Source organism: Propithecus coquereli, unplaced genomic scaffold (assembly GCF_000956105.1).
Source record: "Propithecus coquereli isolate 6110/MARCELLA unplaced genomic scaffold, Pcoq_1.0 Scaffold120, whole genome shotgun sequence".
NCBI classification, from domain to species: Eukaryota; Metazoa; Chordata; class Mammalia; order Primates; family Indriidae; genus Propithecus; species Propithecus coquereli.
This window is the reverse complement of record NW_012136081.1, coordinates 5,952,841-5,970,946: the sequence shown is the minus strand read 5'-3', so window position 1 is coordinate 5,970,946 and position 18,106 is coordinate 5,952,841. Positions and strand designations below refer to the sequence as shown.

Sequence of the window (18,106 nt, the reverse complement as noted above, 5' to 3'; positions counted from 1 at the left end):
TAAGAAAAATAAAGGAGAAACAGCATGTGATTAACATCAAGTAATGTAGAAAAAGCATTTGGTAAGATTTGTTACCTATTTATGACACAAAGTCTAGGAAACTAGGAGAAGGGAGCTTCTTGAACTTGACACAGTTTCCATGCCAAAAGTCTCAGCCACCAGCCAGAGCCGGGAGAGGGTGGGTGAGACTCTAGGAAACCCCGTTCTTCCTTCATGCCCTCGAGGCCCCTTTGAGATCAGAAACGAGACACAACTATTTCATGTAGTACTGGAGGCCCTTGTGTATGTGATAAAGAAAGAAAAAACAAAGAAAAGCTGTAATGATCAGAAGGGAGGAGATGAAATTCTCATTATTTGCAGATGATGTGATCATTTATGCAGAAGGGCCACTGGAATCAACAGAATAACCATCGGTTAGAAGTAAGATCAGCAACATCACTGGATACACATCTGTGAGACCAATAGTATTTCTAGCACTTCTCTACATCTCCAATATCCAACTGAAAGAAGATATTAATGTTATTCACGGCAGCAAGATACGAAGTCCCTAGAAAATATAAGAATAAGCTGGGCATGGTGGCACGCACCTGTAACCCCAGCTACTCAGGAGGCTGAGGCAGGAGGATCACTTGAGCCCAGGAGTTCGAGGCTGCAGCGAGCTGTGATGATGCCACTGCACTCCAGCCTGGGCGACAGAGTGAGACTCTGTCTCTAAAAAATTAAATAAATAAAACAGGTTATGTAGGACCTCTTGGTAGAAAACTTAAATAAAGACTGGAGAAGAGGATCTGAATATACAGGGAAATATACCATCACGTAGGGTATCACGTAGGGTATCACGTAGGGTATCATGTAGGGTAGGGAATGTTATAAAGATGTGCATCCCCTCCAAATAGATCTCTCAATGTAATAAAATCCTAATCAAAATCCCGGTTAGATTTTCTCAAGAAATGAATAAAGATCCACAAATAAGAAAACGTCAGGGAAAAAAAGGCTGGAGGGCGTGCTTTTTCTCTACCAGATTTATAAAGCCATAGTGATAAAAAGCTGTGGTGCTGGCACAAGAACAAACAGACACCGAGTGGCAGAGGACAGAGGACCAGCAGACCCGGTCGGTTATCTATGGGAACTTAGCATGGGATAAATCTGATGCTCTGTAGATGGTGCTGGAGATGACAGTTCTTTGTTTGGAGGAAAATAAAACTGGATTCCTACCTAACAGCACATGCAAGAGTGGCCTCTAAACGGATTGATGTAAATGTGAAGATAAAAAGTGAATATTAATAGAAGACAATATTGGAGAATATTATCATGATCCAGCACAGTAATAAAAGGTTTTTTAAATGAAGTTTCAAAGGCACAAAACATAAGCACCAACCCTCCCCTACAGAAAAAAAAAACAAACCCTCGATGGATTTGACTACTCTAAAATTAAGGAGTTTTATTTAATGAAAGACACTTTGGCCCTCCGCCTGCACCTGCGGAGCCTGTTCCTGTCGACTGACCTGAGTCTGTGAATTCTCCGCTCTGACCCCGTCCGGACTGCCCCCGCCTCAGCTTTCTGTTCTTTGAAAACACTAAGAATAATGTCCCTGCATCAGCTTTTACTAGAGCCAGTCTCCTGTTGTGCCTGGAACAGGGATCGCACTCGAATTGCCCTGAGCCCCAGTAATCACGGCGTGCACATCCGTAAGAAGAGGGAGCCGGTGGGCGAAAGCTCATGAACTCGAGGAGCACAACGGACACATCACAGGGCTCCCAAGAGCGACCGCATCGTCCCTTGTGGGGCTGACAGCAATGCCTATGTCTGGAAGCCAACCCTGGTGATCCTGAGAAGTGACCGCGCAGCCACTTTTGTGAAGTGGACAAATTTGCTGCGGGAAGTGGAGCAAGACTCACTTCCGTCTGTTACTTCGAGTCCGAAAATGACTGGTGGGGAAGCAAGCACACTAAAATGCCCATTCGCTCCACAGTGCTCAGCTTGGACTGCAGCCCAACAATGTTTTGCTGGCAGCAGGATCATGTGACTTCAAATGCAGAATGTTTTCTGCCTATTTTAAAGAAGGATGAAAAGCCAGCCAGTATGCCCGGGGGCAGCAAGATGCCTTTTGGTCGCTCAGCTGATGTCAGAGTTTGGGGGCAGGGCCACAGGCAGCTGGGTCATGGGGTCAGCTTCTCCACCAGTGGGAGCCGCCTGGCCTGGGCCAGTCACGACAGCACCATATCTGTTGCTGGTGGCTCAAAAGGTGTGCAGACTCGACTCTGGAAACAGAGTTCCTGCCACGCCTGAGCATATTGCTTGTCTCGGAGATTAGCATGTGGCTGTGGCCATGACTGCTGCCCAGTGCTCTTCAACTGCCACGACTGTGGCTGCTTGACCTTTGTCTCCAAGGTGGACTTCCCAAAACAGAGCATCCAGCGCAGCACGGACAAGAGGGCCACGACCGAGGACCGCAATACAGCCTTGGAGACGCTGCCCCAGAATAGCATCACTCAGGTGTCCGTTTTTGAGGTGAACAAACAAGATTGTCAAAAATTTTGCACTACTGGCATCGATGGCGCCATGACAATTTGGGATTTCAGGACCTCAGAGTCTTGTATGCAGGGCCTCCGGATAATGTGAAGCTCAGTGAGACTCTGCCATCCAGCACGACAAACGGTGGCAGCTCTGCCATTGGACAGTGCGGAAAGCCAGCCCCAAGGAAACACTGAAAACACATGTCGTGCAAATAGTGTGTGGGTTTGCTTGAGTATAAAACTGGTGAAAGTGTTAGGTTTTTAAAAGCAGCAATGACTTTTTTTGGCTATTTCATTCCATTCTTGACCAAAGCTTCTCTTTAAGTAGTTTACTATGGAAAATTGTCACACTAACCTAAAGGAAAGGGTGAGGGAGATATGTAAATTGTCCACTAGAAAATTAAATTAAAATACTGAAAAAAACAATACACTTTGGGCAAAGTTAAGAGAGAGTTGACAGAATAGGAGAAGGTGACTGCAATGTTAAAGCCAATAAGAAATTAGTGCCTAGAATAAATGAAGATCTCCTGCAGATCAACAGAAAGGAGACAGCAAAGCCAAAGAAAATGGTCCAAGGATAACAGATAATTTCCAGAAGCAGAAAACAAAATCCAACGAGCACCGGAAGAGATGATTGAAATCCTTAGCAGTGCGAGGTGGAGGGCACGTGGGGCCAGAGAGAGTCCCACGGCAGCGGAAGCGTGGCGTGGGCTGGTGCAGCCCTTCGGGAGGGCCGCCTGGCTCTGTTTTTGCAAGCCCCGTGTTCCATACCTGGGATGCAGCAGTTGCACTGAGCGCGCACAGCCCAACAAACTCACCACCTGCAGGAAGTGCGAGCGGAGTGTGAAGATAAAGGGGACAGTAAGCACACGCCTACAAGTAAGAGGGGGACCCTGCCCGGGCCAGACGTAAGAATGGACCAGGAACCAGGAGCGCACGGATGAGTGCCCTCCCCCCACGCATAAGCACCTGCAGTCCAGCACACCAGGAAGAATGGCCCAGGACCACCCTGTGACCGCGCTGTGGGAGGACAGAGGGACCGGACAAGTTCCCATGACCACGGAAACATCCATGGCCCGCAATGGGGATGCTCCGCACAGCCCAGCGCCCACAGGAGGCTGAGCCAGGCTGGTCTGACAGGATCAGAGAGAGGTGAGAAGGGCATAGAGACCGGGTTGGGGCAGCGGCGGGCAGGGGTGTGTGGGGACCGCGGCCGTGGACAGCCCCTCACCTTCAATAGCCCAGACCCAGGCCCCAGCCTGCACAGCAAAGACCCTGAGGAGAGCAAGGCCGAGCAGGAGGCGCCGCAGCGACAGGAGCCACAGCCAGAGGCAGCGCGGCAGGTCTGGCTACGCCTGGCAGGCCCTGGAGGGCCCGGAGTAGGCCACTGTGCTGCCCGGTGAGACCACGGGTCCCTGTGTGCGTGCGCGTGTGTGTGACAGGGAGAGAGTGTGAACTGGTGAGAACCGCAGTGAGCTGAGTGTGTGACAGCACGTGTGTGTGCGTGTGAGCGCGGGCGACAGCGTGTGAAAGGTTGTGTGATGGCGTGGGGGGGATGGGGTGGCGTCTTGGAACCACTACGCTGACGTTAGAAGCACTTAAAAAAAGCAAACGCAGCGAGCGGCTTCCTCCCAACTCCCCGCATCTGTGTAAAGAGGTTCTTGCTAAAGGAGCCCGGCTGCTGCCCGTCGCCTCCCGACGTTTCGTCGACCGTGACGGACTCGGCGCAGGGGAGGAGACAAGTGCGCCCCAGCCCGGCAGACTGTCCCTTCCGCCACCGTTCTCCCAAGGGCCCAAGCGGCGACACACCCTCCCCTTGCCCTGCTCAGCGCCTGCACGTCACGCTCGGGGGTGTTGTCTTTCCCCGCGATGTCCCTGCACATGGTAACTTTGGACGCCTGTGCTCGCTCCCTCCGCCCGTGACCGTCTGTCCAGTCCCAGGCCCGGCCGGCACCCGGGGCGGAGGGGGCTCCCCCCTGCAGTTGCTGCGGGCGCCCCTGCGCGGCCAAGGCGCGGCGGGCGCCGTGACTCAGCCCGGGGGCGGAGCGGGGCGGGACCACCCCTATAAGGCGCGGGCCGCGGGGTTTGCGCCAGAGCGTCGCCACCTGCGCAGCACTAGTGAGTCCGCGCGGCCCGGCCCGCGTCCCCGCACCCACCCCACCCCCGAGCCGGGACGGGGATCCCGGGGGGCCCCGGATGTCTTCGGGGCCGAGTTAGAGTGGCTCAGGGGGCCTGGAGCGCCCGGAGCAGGGAGGGGACCCAGGGGAGGGCACCCGGGGGAGGGCGGGCCGGGCGCCCTCGGCCGCGATGCGCTCCGCAGGCGCTAACAGGCTGCTCTTTGTTCGCCGCAGTGCCGCCCTACACCGTTGTCTACTTCCCGGTTCGAGGTAGGAGCCGGAGCCTGAGCCTGGGAGGGAGGGGAGCCAGGGGCGGGGGCTGCAGCCCACGGCCCCTCACCCACCCCGGGGAGACCCCAGCCCCCCAACCCTTCATCCTGTGACTACCAGCCCGGGCCTACTTCCCCGTGTTCAGCCCTTCCACCATGTACGATCCCTTCCCAGTATTTTGTTAAATCTTCGGTGGAGTCTCTGTTGCCTTGTCCCCTCCCCACCCTCCTGACCCCTCCTCGGGTCGCTATGAGGCTGGGTCTCTCCCGGAGTCCCCATGCCCCTGTCCTGTCCCCCCACACCAGGGCGTTGTGAGGCCCTGCGCATGCTGCTGGCGGACCAGGGCCAGAGCTGGAAGGAGGAGGTGGTGCCCATGGAGACCTGGCAGCAGGGCTCGCTCAAGGCCTCCTGTGTGAGTGACCATGCCCGGGCAGGGGACGGGGGCTGGGCCTTAGGGGGCAGGACTGGGGGAGGGCAGGACTAGGGTGGGGGCAGCCAAGCTCAGTGCCCCTCATGGAGCCGTGCCTCCCTCCAGCTGTATGGGCAGCTCCCCAAGTTCCAGGATGGAGACCTCACCCTGTACCAGTCCAATGCCATTCTGCGTCACCTGGGGCGTTCCCTCGGTGAGTCCTGAGGCCTGGCGGCCAGGGCAGGGGTGGATGGGGATCTGCCCTCTGAGCCCCTTTGTTTAGGTCGAGCTGCCGTGTGGCCCTCTGCATTTGGGGAAGCAGAGACACACAGCCCAGATCTGCCTGCAGCCCTTGCCCTGTGCCAGGCTCCTCTCACTGAGCTCTGAGGGTAGGCTCGACCCTCCCTCCAGGCTGTGGCCCACAGACAGCCACGTGGCCTGGCGGGCATCAGCCCGTGGTCGTGGTTGATCAGGCCCCTGGTCACTCTGTCTGCTCCCCCTGACCCCAGGGCTGTATGGGAAGGACCAGCGGGAGGCAGCCCTGATGGACATGGTGAACGACGGCGTGGAGGACCTGCGCTGCAAATACGTCAGCCTCATCTACACCAACTACGTGAGCACGGGCAGCGGGCGTGGGCGCTGGGGTGAAGGAAGAAAGGAGCCTCTCGTGCCCTCACCCCCCTGCACATGGCTCTGGCTGATCCCTCCCTCGTCAGGGTGCTGGGGCTGGAGCTGGCTCTGTGCCGGGGGCCAGGGGCTGTCGTGGACAGGACACTACCCTCACCCTCACTGCTTGGGGGCAATGGCGGGAGAGTGCAAGGACAGAGACACCAGGGAGAGGTGGTTTCTTATTGCCTGGGGTGGGGGGGCTTCCTGGAGCAACCATAGGAGCAGGAGGATCTATAGCCAGTTTCTGGAAGGAGGTGCTGGCACTTTCAGAAGAGCAAAATATATGCAGACACAGAGCACATTTGAGGACCTGGGACCAGTTTAGCAGAGGCAGAGTGTGCCTGTGTGCATGCCTGCGTCCGGTGTGTGTGTGTGTGTGTGTGTGTATGTATGTGTGTGTGTGTGTGTGTAGACAGAGATGGGGGAACAGCCAGCCCAGGTCCTGAAGGCCTTGAACCCACTGGTTTGGATTCTCCTGAGGGTAGTGGGGCATGGAGGAGTCTACGCAGGGCTCTGTCCGAATGTGAGGTCTAGGAGGAGTCTCCGGAGGAGCCAGCTCTGAGGCTTTTGCAGTAATCTGGCAAGAGATCCTGGCAGGGACAGAAAGGCAGAACGGAGTGGAAAAGAATTAGCAGCTGAAGTGAAAGCATTTGGGACTAGCCTGGTGTGGGGGGTGAGCAGAGGGGCGTCTGGGGCTCCAGTCTCTGGCCCAGTGGGTTGTGCCATTCACCGTGGCCAGCAGAAGGGGGGTGCCTCAGGGGTGGGACAGAGGCTGGGGGCCGGGGGTAGGAGAAAGATGCACGGTGGTATCTCTCCGGCAGGATGCCGGCAAAGAGGACTATGTCAAGGCCCTGCCGGGGCAGCTGAAGCCTTTTGAGACCCTGCTGTCCCAGAACCAGGGAGGCCAGGCCTTCATTGTAGGCAACCAGGTGAGCATCTGGCCCTGTCCTCCCCACCCTCTTACAGATGGACACGGGTGTGAGCCATTCATGGGGGGCAGACCTGGGGGATGGCTTCAAGCCCCCTGCCCCCATTTCTCCAGCCCCGCCTCCAGCCTGCTCCCACTGGCTAAGTCCCTGGTCCCCTGCCTTGCAGATCTCCTTCGCTGACTACAACCTGCTGGATCTGTTGCTGATGCATGAGGTCCTGGCCCCCGGCTGCCTGAATGCATTTCCCCTGCTCTCGGCCTATGTGGCGCGCCTCAGTGCCCGGCCCAAGCTCAAGGCCTTCCTGGCCTCCCCTGAGCACGTGAACCGCCCCATCAATGGCAATGGGAAACAATGAGGGCCTGTGGGACCCTCGGGGGAGACAGAGCCTGCTTGCCTGCCTTTCCCCATGACCAATAAAATTTCTAAGAGAGCAGCCGTGCTGTGAGCACTGTTTCCTGGGAAGGGGCTCTGGGACCCTCCACTGTCAGGCTTGGCAGGAAGACAGGGCAGAGGGCTGGGAACCTTAGGTCCCGAAGCACAATCAGAGTGTCTTCCTGGAACCCTCAACCCCATCTGTGTTTACCGAACCTCAGAAATAGGAAGAGTGAAAAAAAAGCCAGGAAGAGAATTAACTTTGGTCACTGTCCTCTGGAGGACCCCAGAGGGAGAAAAGTCTCACATATAAATATGTCTTCTAGTCCCAGCAGGTGCCTTCCACAGTGACACATTCCAGGAGAGCAGGAGCTGAGGGGTTCTGGGTTGAGGCGGGGCATGAGAGGAGTTCCCTGTCCTGGGACTTTGGCGGATGAGCTGGGTAGCTCTGAGCAGCCCCAGCTGGGTCAGCGGGAGGGGGTGGGCTGTCCTGGCTTCCTGGTGACTAGTGAAGGTTGGTGCATTACAGGCATACAAGCAACAGCAGGTTATTAGGGTCTCCGGAGAAGCAAAACCAGTAAGATATTGTAGGGGAAGCGAAATTTTCCCTCTGTCCCTTTAAGGTTTTTTGGCTGGGACTGAGAATTAACTGAAGACAGATCAGCAGGAGACAGCATTCAAATGTACTTAATACAGTACATGTGGCGTGGGAGCCTGCGTAGGGATTAAGACCCAAGGATGCAGCTGGAGTCGAACACTCATACTGAGTTGGACAAAGTGGTAATTTGTGAAAATGCGACAAGGCTAATGGGCTTGGGCCAGGGTAGTTAAGTGGGTAGAGAAGTGAGTGACTAGGTTAGTTTAGTAAGGTTTGCTTGTACACATTTCTCATCCTTGATAAGAATGATACTTTCCTTCTGGTATAGGGCTGACATCTCTCACATGGGAATTTCATCTCCTGCTCTTTTTTTTTTGAGATGGAGTCTCACTGTGTTGCCCGGGCTAGAGTGCCGTGGCATCATCCTAGCTCACAGCAACCTCAAACTCCTGGGCTGAAGCGATCCTCCTGCCTCAGCCTCCCGAGTAGCTGGGACTACAGACATGCGCCACTATGCCCGGCTAATTTTTTCTATATATTTTTAGTTGTCTGATTAATTTCTTTCTATTTTTAGTAGAGACGGGGGTCTCACTCTTGCTCAGGCTGGTTTCGAACTCTTGAGCTCAAACAATCCGCCCGCCTCGGCCTCCCAGAGAGCTAGGATTACAGGTGTGAGCCACCGCGCCCGGCCCATCTTCTGCTCTTAAGAAGGAAGGTCAGAGCGATCTCGCAGCTGCTGTTTTCCAAGAGTCTTTCTCTCACGAGAGTCAGTATGCCAGGGTGGCATATCTCGTTCCCCTCATCTGAAACTTACCTCGAGGTTTCACATATTAAAAGCCGAATTGGTGGCTGTGGAGAGAACAATTGGTTTAGTAACTGAGTGGCAAGAGATCCGCGAAGAGAGAGGAGAAAATAGATTAGAATGGGAAGAATAAACAAAACAAAATTCAGCACATTTCCCCATATTTCTGTAAACCAATATCCTATCCCTGGGAATAGGTGCACTAAAAAGGCTGAGCCTCATTTATCTTATCTGATGGAGAGTGTTTACCTTGTTCTTTAAGAGGTACAGATTAGATGCTTTTTGCCCCGAGCGATTGGCACAGAAGCATGTTCTTCACTGATGCTCTCAGAAGCTTGTCCTCATTGGGCTCTCAGTGTGTCCAGGACATGGCAATTTTGAAGTACAACAGACACCGAATTACGAACTTATTGCTGGAGTGCTTCTAAAGTTTGCATAATAATGTTGAACCCTTGTTCTATTACTATGGAAAGATTTAAGATTGCCTTTTTATAAATTCTCAATCCTGGCAAAAGGGATCTCCATACTGAAAAGAACTTAGTGCACTGGGGAATGAGTTTTGTGGGCGTCAGGGCAGAACCAATTATGTTTTAGTTCCTTAACCCTCCCCTGGCCGGACACGTCCCATCTGATGGGAGATAAGTACAAGCCAAAAGGTCAAAAGAAAGGGGCCACAGGAAGTCCATTTGGGCCCAGTATTTAAGCCATCTGAGAATTTTTTGGCACCCTTTTGTATCCATTTGTCTTTTTCAGATTATGGGACATCTGCCTGATAGTATCAGTCACAGCTAAAGGCAGGTTTATAAATTGTGTAGGAAAAAAAGTCATTTTTGGCTGCATATTTTGCAGCCATGTCAACACTATCATTCCCTACAGATATGGTATCAGTCTTTTTAGTACAGGCTGCTCAGGGAAGGACAGTAATTTTTCCAAGGAGGTGAATAGCGTGTGTCTCAGTCCGTTTTGTGTGGCTATAACAGAATACCTGAGATTGGGTAATTTATAGAGACCGGAAATTGTCCACTGTTCTGGAAGCTGAAAAGTCCAAGATCAAGGCACCAGCAGGTTCAGTCTCTGGATTCAAGATAGCATCTTGTTGCTGTGTCCTCCAGAGAGGAACGTGGTGTTGTCACATGGTAGAAGAGGAGAAGCAAGTGAACCCACCCCAGCAAGCCCTTTTTATAGTGGCATTAATCCATTCATGAGGGTGGAGCCCTCATGACCTGAGCATCTCCCATTAGGCCACATTTCCTGACATTGTTGCATTGGGGATTAAGTTTCCAAGGCATGAACTTTGGGGGACACATTCAGACCATAGTAGCCTATAATAGGGCAGCAATTACATGCCCACTGGCACTAGGAGTAGCAGCAGAGGTTAAGAATTCATGGGATTTCCAGATTATGCCAACAGCATGGCAGACTCCAAAAGCATATCTGGTCAGTATATGTTGCTCCATAAATTAATATATATATATTGGAGACAGAAACGTCTCAGGAGTTTTCCAGAGCTTTGCCCTGAAGGAATATATGAACGTGTTAGTTTGCATATCGAAAGCTGTTTCACCTCAGGAGGGCATCTCTGAAAGATCAATAGCAGCTGTATCCCACAATGGCGCTGCGATTCTCAGACCTGAGGTTTGGACTTGCTTTGTAAAGCAAAGCAGGTCTGCTAAGAGCCACAGGATGAGAGCTGATCAAAGAATGCCCACCCGACAGACAGCCACCTGTAGCTGAAAGCAATTAGCCCAAGGGACAGTTCCTGCTTAAACTCCTGACTACCTGTCTCAATACACAGTAACTTGATAAAGAAAATATGGAACCACTGTATCTGTTTAACCCTTCTGTTAAGTGATAAATTTACCTTAGAACTTAGAAGTTAGTCTTTGAAAGATTTTGTAACCATTTGTTCACGTAGATAGAGTTAGTTAAGGGATCTGAAGAAGCCTTTTGAAAACTTTTAACCTAAGAGGAACTACCTGTTGTGATGTAAATCTGTTAGCCCTGGCAACCAACCGATCACTGTACCTATAAATGCCCATGTAAAACTTCACTCTTGGCCTTTTGTGATTGACGGAGAGATCCAAGGCCCCCTGAGTACCCGCTTTGCCTATAATCTTTATAAATCTATAAAACTATACCTGTGTTTCTGTGTATTCTTTTATTTCCATTATGTTCCATTTTCTATTATTTTCTATTATTTTCTTATCCTGTGCAACGACCCCTACCTAAGGGACCCGATTTTTTGCTGGGAGCATAGCTAACTCCCTGCAGATGAGAAAGAGATAGCTATGACTTTGGCATAGCCTCCCAAAACTAGACTCCTCTGGCTCCCCAAGACCAGGTCCTGAGAACTGTCAGTGATGGGGAAGTGAGAAGAGCTCACTTGGAGATGGAAGGGTGGGGAAGACACCAAGGTGAGGGAGGTGACAGGAGAGAGAAACTAAAGGGCCCAGCTCTCTCCTTGGCGTCGGCATTTGGCTGCAGAGTTGGAGAAAGTGGAACAGACTAAAGGGGCCCTGGCCAGGTGCTGGGGTGCCCTATCCACGGACTGTGGGCACCACTGGTGTTGCTCCTGGATACAGCACCCAGGCCTGGAGATCTCCGCAGGGAGACTCAGGCCACTGGGGAGAGCCAGGGGTGACTTCGGAGCTGGGCCAGGCCTGCTCCATCTGGCCCCAGATCACACCTCCCTCACTTCTCTTTTGAAACTCCACTTCCCTTGTGGCTGGTTCTAGCTGGCCTCTGTGAAAATATGCAAATACCAACCAAATAAGAACAGGCAGAGTCTACTTATTGTGAGCTTGCTATGACAGGGAGCTGGCCACTGTCACTTGGGTTTGGCAGAGACTCGGAGGCAGGCCGAGGAATGAGAATGCCTTAGAATGGACCAAAGGGAAGGCTCAGGTGTGTCCTCGTGGGGGGCTGTTAACCTGAGGGCGCTGGAGGCGGCTGCAACATGTGGGAGTCCCATGTGGTTGGGGAGGAGGCACACTTGGCTTTCTCCCCCCGTTGGTCCTAAGTTGGAAATGGGGACAAAAATTGGGGAAGCCGGCAGTCATTAATCAAGTCCTGGTCATTTTGGGCTGACTGTGACAGAAGTTATTGTGTGGCTTCCTGAATTGTCCCTAGAGAGAGCAATCTGACTTAGAGCAGGCTGGCTCCCTGGCTGGTCACTGCAGACAAGGGGTTGGTTTCCTGGCTGCTGCCGAAAGTCGAGGGTTCCGAGTTCTGTTTGACCTACGGTCTGGCCATTGCGTGCTTGTGTGTTCAGTGTCTTGCTTCTCTGGAGACATGTGACCCCAGCCACACCGTCTGGAGCCTTTTCGTTACCATCTGAAGCTCGAGCGGAGAAAGCAGGAGCCCCTGTATCTGCCTTTTGAGGAACAGCTCCTGGCCGATTTCTGGACTGTTGGGGAGGGGGAACTAGACTCTGGGTCACAGGTCTCCAGAGGAAGCTTTAGACTGTGTCACCCATCAGAACGCCAAGATACAAAGCCAGTGGTATGGTTTGGTTATTTGTCCCCTCCAAATTGCATGTTGAAATTTGATCCCCAATGTTGGAGGTGGGGCCTGGTGGGAGATGTTTGGGTCATGGGGGTGGATTCCCCATGAAAATCTTGGTGCCATCCTCATGGTAATGAATGAATTTTCACTCTATTATTCCCTACCCCCCAGAACTGATAGTTGAAAAGCGCTGGCACCTCCCTTCTCTCTCTTTCTCCACCCCCCCACTTCCTCTCGCCATGTGATGCCTGCACCCCTTCACCTTCCACCGTGAGTGGAGGTCACGTAGGCATCAGACAGAACAGGAAGGTCGAGAGAGCCCGAGTGCAGCCGTTTTGGCGGCTACCGGACCCTGACCACCCTGAACAAGGAAGTCGTCAGCAAGTCACGACAGGACCAGTGTAGATGAATTACTAAGCTGGGTGCCTTACTGACTGAGCTTACCTCCCTGTGACAGCAGTTTATGACTAATCTTTATGGCCTGACCTCAAGACAATGCTGCGCATGCACGGCTGTTTCCTAACGGAGTTTTCGAACATTTAAAAATGTTATCATTGCCCCATTAGGTGTCCCTACTTGGGAAAGGACCTCTACTCTGTCTGTGGAGCAGGATCTGTTGTCTGTCTCTCTCTCGATAAACTTTCTGTCACTAGTTGGCTGCTCTTGAATTCTTTCCACCATGAAGCCAAGAACCCATTTGTCGAGTTCAGGAGGCCCTTTCTTCCCTTGCCCGGGGCACCCTGCATAAGAAGCAGCCTGAGGCCCTCACCAGAAGCAGATGCTGGCACCATGCTTCTTACACAGGCTGCAGAACTGTGAGCCAAATAAATCTCTTTTCTTTATCAATCACCCAACCTCCTGTATTCCTTTATAGCAACACAAACAGACACACATGGCCAGTGAGCCAAACAGCACCACCTCTAGGGCAGGCGGTTACAGTAGGCCCTGAGGCCATGGGAAACTGCATGACTCAGGCTGCCATTGTGCCCAAATCTGCCCGAGCCCTGGGGACTAAAACCCAAAGGCTCCTCGAGGCTCTGCACAGTACTGCAGGCTGGCTCCAGCCAAGGTGGCAGCCCTGAAGAGCCCTGGAGAAGGATGCTCCCTAGACGCCAAATTTCAAGGGGCATCCCTCACTGTCCACCTTGCCAGGAAAGACTGAAGTCTAAGGTCAGCATCCACAGCCCTGGGCAGGGCCCAGTGCTCAGGAGCTTGTCGTTGGCGTTGGGATGTTGGCGAAAAGGTTTAAGGATGGGGCTTGGGGGTGGTCCGCGCAGGCAAACGCGCATGTCCCGTGGGAACGCTGGCCCAGAGGGCCCTGCTTCAGAAAAAGGCTCCTAACGATCGCGGTGTGGGGAGGGTGCCGAAGACGCAGCAAGAGACTGTCCTGTCCTGTCCTCTGTCCTCCTTCCCCAGCCCACCCAGTGCCTACTCAGTGGGATTTCGGGCACCTGTTGGTAACTAACTTGGTGGCTTCATTCACCATTTATTTGCTCACTCTGCGGGTCAGGAATGCAGGCAACGTGCAGACCGCACAGCCACCTACGGCGCGGGCGGGGCCCTGGGCCGCATCCAGCGAAAGGTAGGGGGAGGGCCCGCCCCGCCGGCCCGGCCTCCCGCGCACGCGCAGTCAGACTCACACGCTGCGGGGAGCGTGGAGGGGTCCTCTCGCGAGAAGTGAAACTGACATGGGGTGCGTAGTGAACAGGTGTGCGCCCAACAAACCTGCCTGAGGTTTACAAGCCCGTCTCACTCACAGAACTTCCCGTTGCCTTTCCTGCGCACTCCTAAGGCGACCAATATCAACGCACGACAAATAACTGCCATATATTTGAGAGGAATCTCTAACATGAGAGACAATAATGAACAGAAAAAAGGCAATCGGAGAGGATAGCGGCCATGCAGGCTGCACATGCAAAACTTCAAATGAGTTTTAATCATTATCTTCAGGGAAATAGAAGATATCACATCCAAAATACAAGGAAGAGGAACTATTAAAAAGAACATGCAGAGGAAAAGAAGGCGCTCTTAGAAATTAGAAATCTGATAGCAGAAATGAAAAATCTCAGGAGATAGTTGAAAAGTACATATCAAAGTAGAATAAAAAGATAAAAGCATGGAAAGATAAGAAAAACAGAGTATTATTTGAGGAGATCCAGAGCGAGGGAGAGAGGGGAGGGCAGGAAAAAAATAGGGAGGAAATGATCAAATGAATAATACAATACAATTTCCCAGGGCCGAAGAACATGAGCCTTCAGACTGAAAGGCACACCGAGTGCCTAGCACAAAGAATGAAGAAGGACCAAAGACGGAAACGAACGCATATTGTGAAATTCTAGAGCCTCCAGAAATAAAATGGAGACCCTGCAACCTTCCAGAGAGAGAAAAACAAACAGGTCCCACACCACAAGGAATAAGGAACTCAGAATTGCATCAGATTTTGGGGGGCGATTTTAAAACACGTCCACAAATACTTTGACACTTCGGTGTTTCTGTGCCCTGCCGTGGAAGCTGGGCTGGCCTTTGCGGCTGCCTCATGAAGAGAATGCAGAGGAAGTGACGTTGTGGGGTCGCCCGGGTTAAGTTAGAAAAGGTCAGGCAACTTTGCAGTCATTTCGGTCGTTATGCAAAAGGTCCAGCTACCCTGAGGCTGCCGCAGGGAGAGATGAGACAGAGAGACAGAGACAGAGAGATATGCCTGAGGAGCCTTAGCTGTTCCAGCTTCCAGCTGTTCTCCCAGCCAGGTGCCAGCCTGGTGAGGAAGAAGCCCTCAAGGTGACCCCACCACGGCTATCATCTTGACTATTGCCATGTGAGACCCTGAGTGAGAACAGCCTAGTTGGCCCATTCGACCCTCAGATTCACACCTTTGTGAGGTGTCCTCAGAAAGGGACGGTAAACACATCTGCCCCCAGCTGCCCAGACCTGGTAGTGACATGCTCTTGCCTCGTTTGGATGCAAGAGGGCTGGGAAATGTAGTTTAGCTCCGTGCTCAGGGAGAGGAAATGAGTTTGTGATATCTAACCAGGCTCTACTACATACCACAACAAACCCGCGCATGTATGGCAGCTTGGTGTGTAACAGCAGTGGCATCATAAATAAGTTTACAAAAAGACTTATTTAGTTATAGTATTAGTAAAATTGATTGAGCATATTAATAAAAATTACTCCTTTTACCTCGCACCATATACTTAATAAAGTCCAAACAGATCCATGATTCTCCACTGGGGGCAATTTTGCCCCCAAGAAGACACTTGGCAATGTCTGGAGACATTTTTCTTGTCCCAACTTGTGGGGTACGGGCACCTAGGGACGCTGTTCAAGATCCTGCAAGGCACAGGACAGCTGCTCACAGCACAGCAATCTCCAGCCCCGAGTGTCCATGGCGTCAAGGTTGAGAAACACTTCTACAGGGTTTACCCACCTGTGAAAGAGGAAAATAAAATTCTAACAAAAAAAAATTAAAGAAAATTCCTTATGACCTTGGGCTGGGTAGGCATGAATTTCTTAAATGAGGCCTCCAAATGAATGAACTTGACTATATCAGACCTGAGGATTTCTCTTGTTAAAAAAATTTTTAAATTGACACATTGTACTTGTACATATTTATGGGCTACAATTCGATGTTTCCATACATACATATGTTGTATCGAATCAGGCTGTTTAGCATGACCATCACCTCATGCATTTATCTTAGGATTTCTCATGTACAATGATCATTGTTGTTTATCAGTTCATCAGACAGATGATACAATCACAGGAAATATTTTCAACATTTGACAGGAAGAGGGGAGATTTGTGGTTTATAATGGTGGAGTTGGTGTTCCCACTAATCTCTCAGAAGCCCCCAAATTCACAAAGACCATGAAAAACCAAAAGGTACACTGCATGTCTTATTAAAGTAGGAGATATCACAAGTGATTGTAGTTAGGAGCTTCTATGCACCAAATGATACGCTTGGACATTTGTAAAGCGAAAGCTAACAGGTAGACAAGGACTTTGGCAGCTCTAAACCACAGATTTCAAACTCTGTGATAGGAAAACAGAGAAGGCACCATCCTTGCAATTGCTCTCAGAACATTTACTATAATAACCATACATCATGCCTCAAATAAAGTTTTAGAACATTCCAGAGAGAGAGGGAGAGAGAAATAGTACAGACAACAGTCTCTCATTATGAGGCAACAAAACTAAGAATAACAAAACCAGGAAACAAAAACATCCTAACACCTGTACATTATAAATCTCTCTTAAAATGACTCTCATCAAAGAAGAAATCAAAACCAAAATTGCAGAACATCTAGCAAATTATGATGAAGATGCACCATATATCAGAATCATCAGCCTACTTTTGTCTGGATCACCACACTTTATAATCAGGCTTGCTACCTGGCAGGGCAGGCCCCCCAGCACCCCACCTTGCTCTTCTTCAAAATGGCTTGGCCATTCTTGGCCCTTCGTTGTTCCATACATTTTAGTATCAGCTTTCCCAGTTCCATGAAAATCCCTGATGGGATTTTGATCAGCATTTGCAGTGAATTTATAGATCGACTTGGAGCAATGTGACACCTTTATAATATTAATTCACCCCACCTGGTGAAGCCCCCGAGCAGCCGAGGTGCTGGAGGGGCATGTGGGTCCATGATGGAGGAAGAGGCCGCCTGACCTGCTGCAGAGACGAGGCCCCGCCGATGTCCTTTTGTCTTTGAGTTTTGCATAATGGGAAGAAACTGTCTTTGCAAGGAGCAAAGTTGTCACGGGAGGAAGAAAATGTAATAGAAGACAAATAGCTCAACTTGACTTTAAGAATAAAAACTCAACGGGTTTTTTTCTTTTTCTTTTTTTGAGACAGAGTCTCACTCTCTTTCCTAGGCTAGAGTGCCGTGGCGTCAGCCTAGCTCACAGCAACCTCAAACTCCTGGGCTCAAGTGATCCCCCTGCCTCAGCCTCCCGGGTAGCTGGGACTACAGGCATGCGCCAATGTGCCCGGCTAGTTTTTTCTATTTATAGTAGAGATGGGGGTCTTGCTCTTGCTCAGGCTGGTCTCGAACTGACCTCAAGCAATCCTCCCGCCTCGGTCTCCCAGAGTGCTAGGATTACAGGCGTGAGCCACCGCACCTGGCCTCTTTTTGTTGATTGACAAGATGGGGCCTGGCATTTCTAAAAACTGAACTCTTGAGGAACGAGGAAGATCAGTTTCACGTTTCTAACAGCTTAGAAGGGGCGTGGAAGAAGCACATAAGCTCTTCTTGGTGCCTGTCATCCCAAGTAGCCATCAGGGCTATGTTGGGTGAAAAAGAAGAGATTAGAACTTTTGTGTTAGGGGACAAAGGGAGTGTAGGCAGGAGTCCAGGGGACAAGTGGGGGATGGGCAGAGGACCAATGTGGGAACACTCCAGATACCTAGACCTGATCTGCTGGGTATCTGAACACCCGCCTGCTGCGGGGAGGTGCCAGGAGGAGTGGACTCAGGGACTGTGCTGGTATCTGGGACCTGTGCACGACAGGGTCTCAATGGAACTCCCTGATGGAAATTGCAAACCATGTCTACTGCTTCAGGACCAGCATAGTCCAGAGAGGGCCCCGAGATGCCGGCAGGATGGTGGGGAGTGGTCTCACGCCAGGGCTAGTGTATGGAGAGCATGCTAGGGGCCCCTGAGCTGGGCCAGCGGGGAGGCCTGGGCCAGACGTCATTAACTGTGCCGCTTGCCTGAAAGGCACTCACCTTATGCTACGTGTACCCTGCCAGCCGTGACTGATTGACGTTACTCTCTCCAGTTTAAATTTATGGGGGAAAAACCCCCCAAAAACGGGTAGATTTCTAGTTCAAGACAGCAGAGTACAACCTGAAATCCACTCTGTCCCTCAAACACACCAAAACCAGAGAAGAAAAACATTTTAAAAATGAAATCACGGCTG

General features: G+C 51.5%; 1 protein-coding gene and 1 pseudogene across 1 annotated transcript; both read left to right on the top strand.

Annotated features, from left to right (window-relative positions):
- The first annotated feature begins 1,523 nt into the window (after positions 1-1,523).
- On the top strand, positions 1,524-2,623 carry LOC105827399 (annotated as a pseudogene).
- Positions 2,624-4,332: 1,709 nt separating this feature from the next.
- LOC105827398 (glutathione S-transferase P) lies at positions 4,333-7,343 on the top strand. The gene is made up of 7 exons (XM_012665536.1): positions 4,333-4,635; positions 4,869-4,904; positions 5,210-5,316; positions 5,440-5,527; positions 5,823-5,926; positions 6,804-6,911; positions 7,078-7,343. Coding segments are annotated over exons 1-7 (633 nt in total). The 5' UTR covers positions 4,333-4,634; the 3' UTR covers positions 7,267-7,343.
- Positions 7,344-18,106: the final 10,763 nt, after the last annotated feature.

Coding starts and splice junctions, on each gene's coding strand:
- LOC105827398 (XM_012665536.1), top strand. Junction 4,905..5,209: donor TGTCTACTTCCCGGTTCGAG/GTAGGAGCCGGA, acceptor CCCCCACACCAG/GGCGTTGTGAGGCCCTGCGC. Junction 6,912..7,077: donor CCTTCATTGTAGGCAACCAG/GTGAGCATCTGG, acceptor CCTGCCTTGCAG/ATCTCCTTCGCTGACTACAA.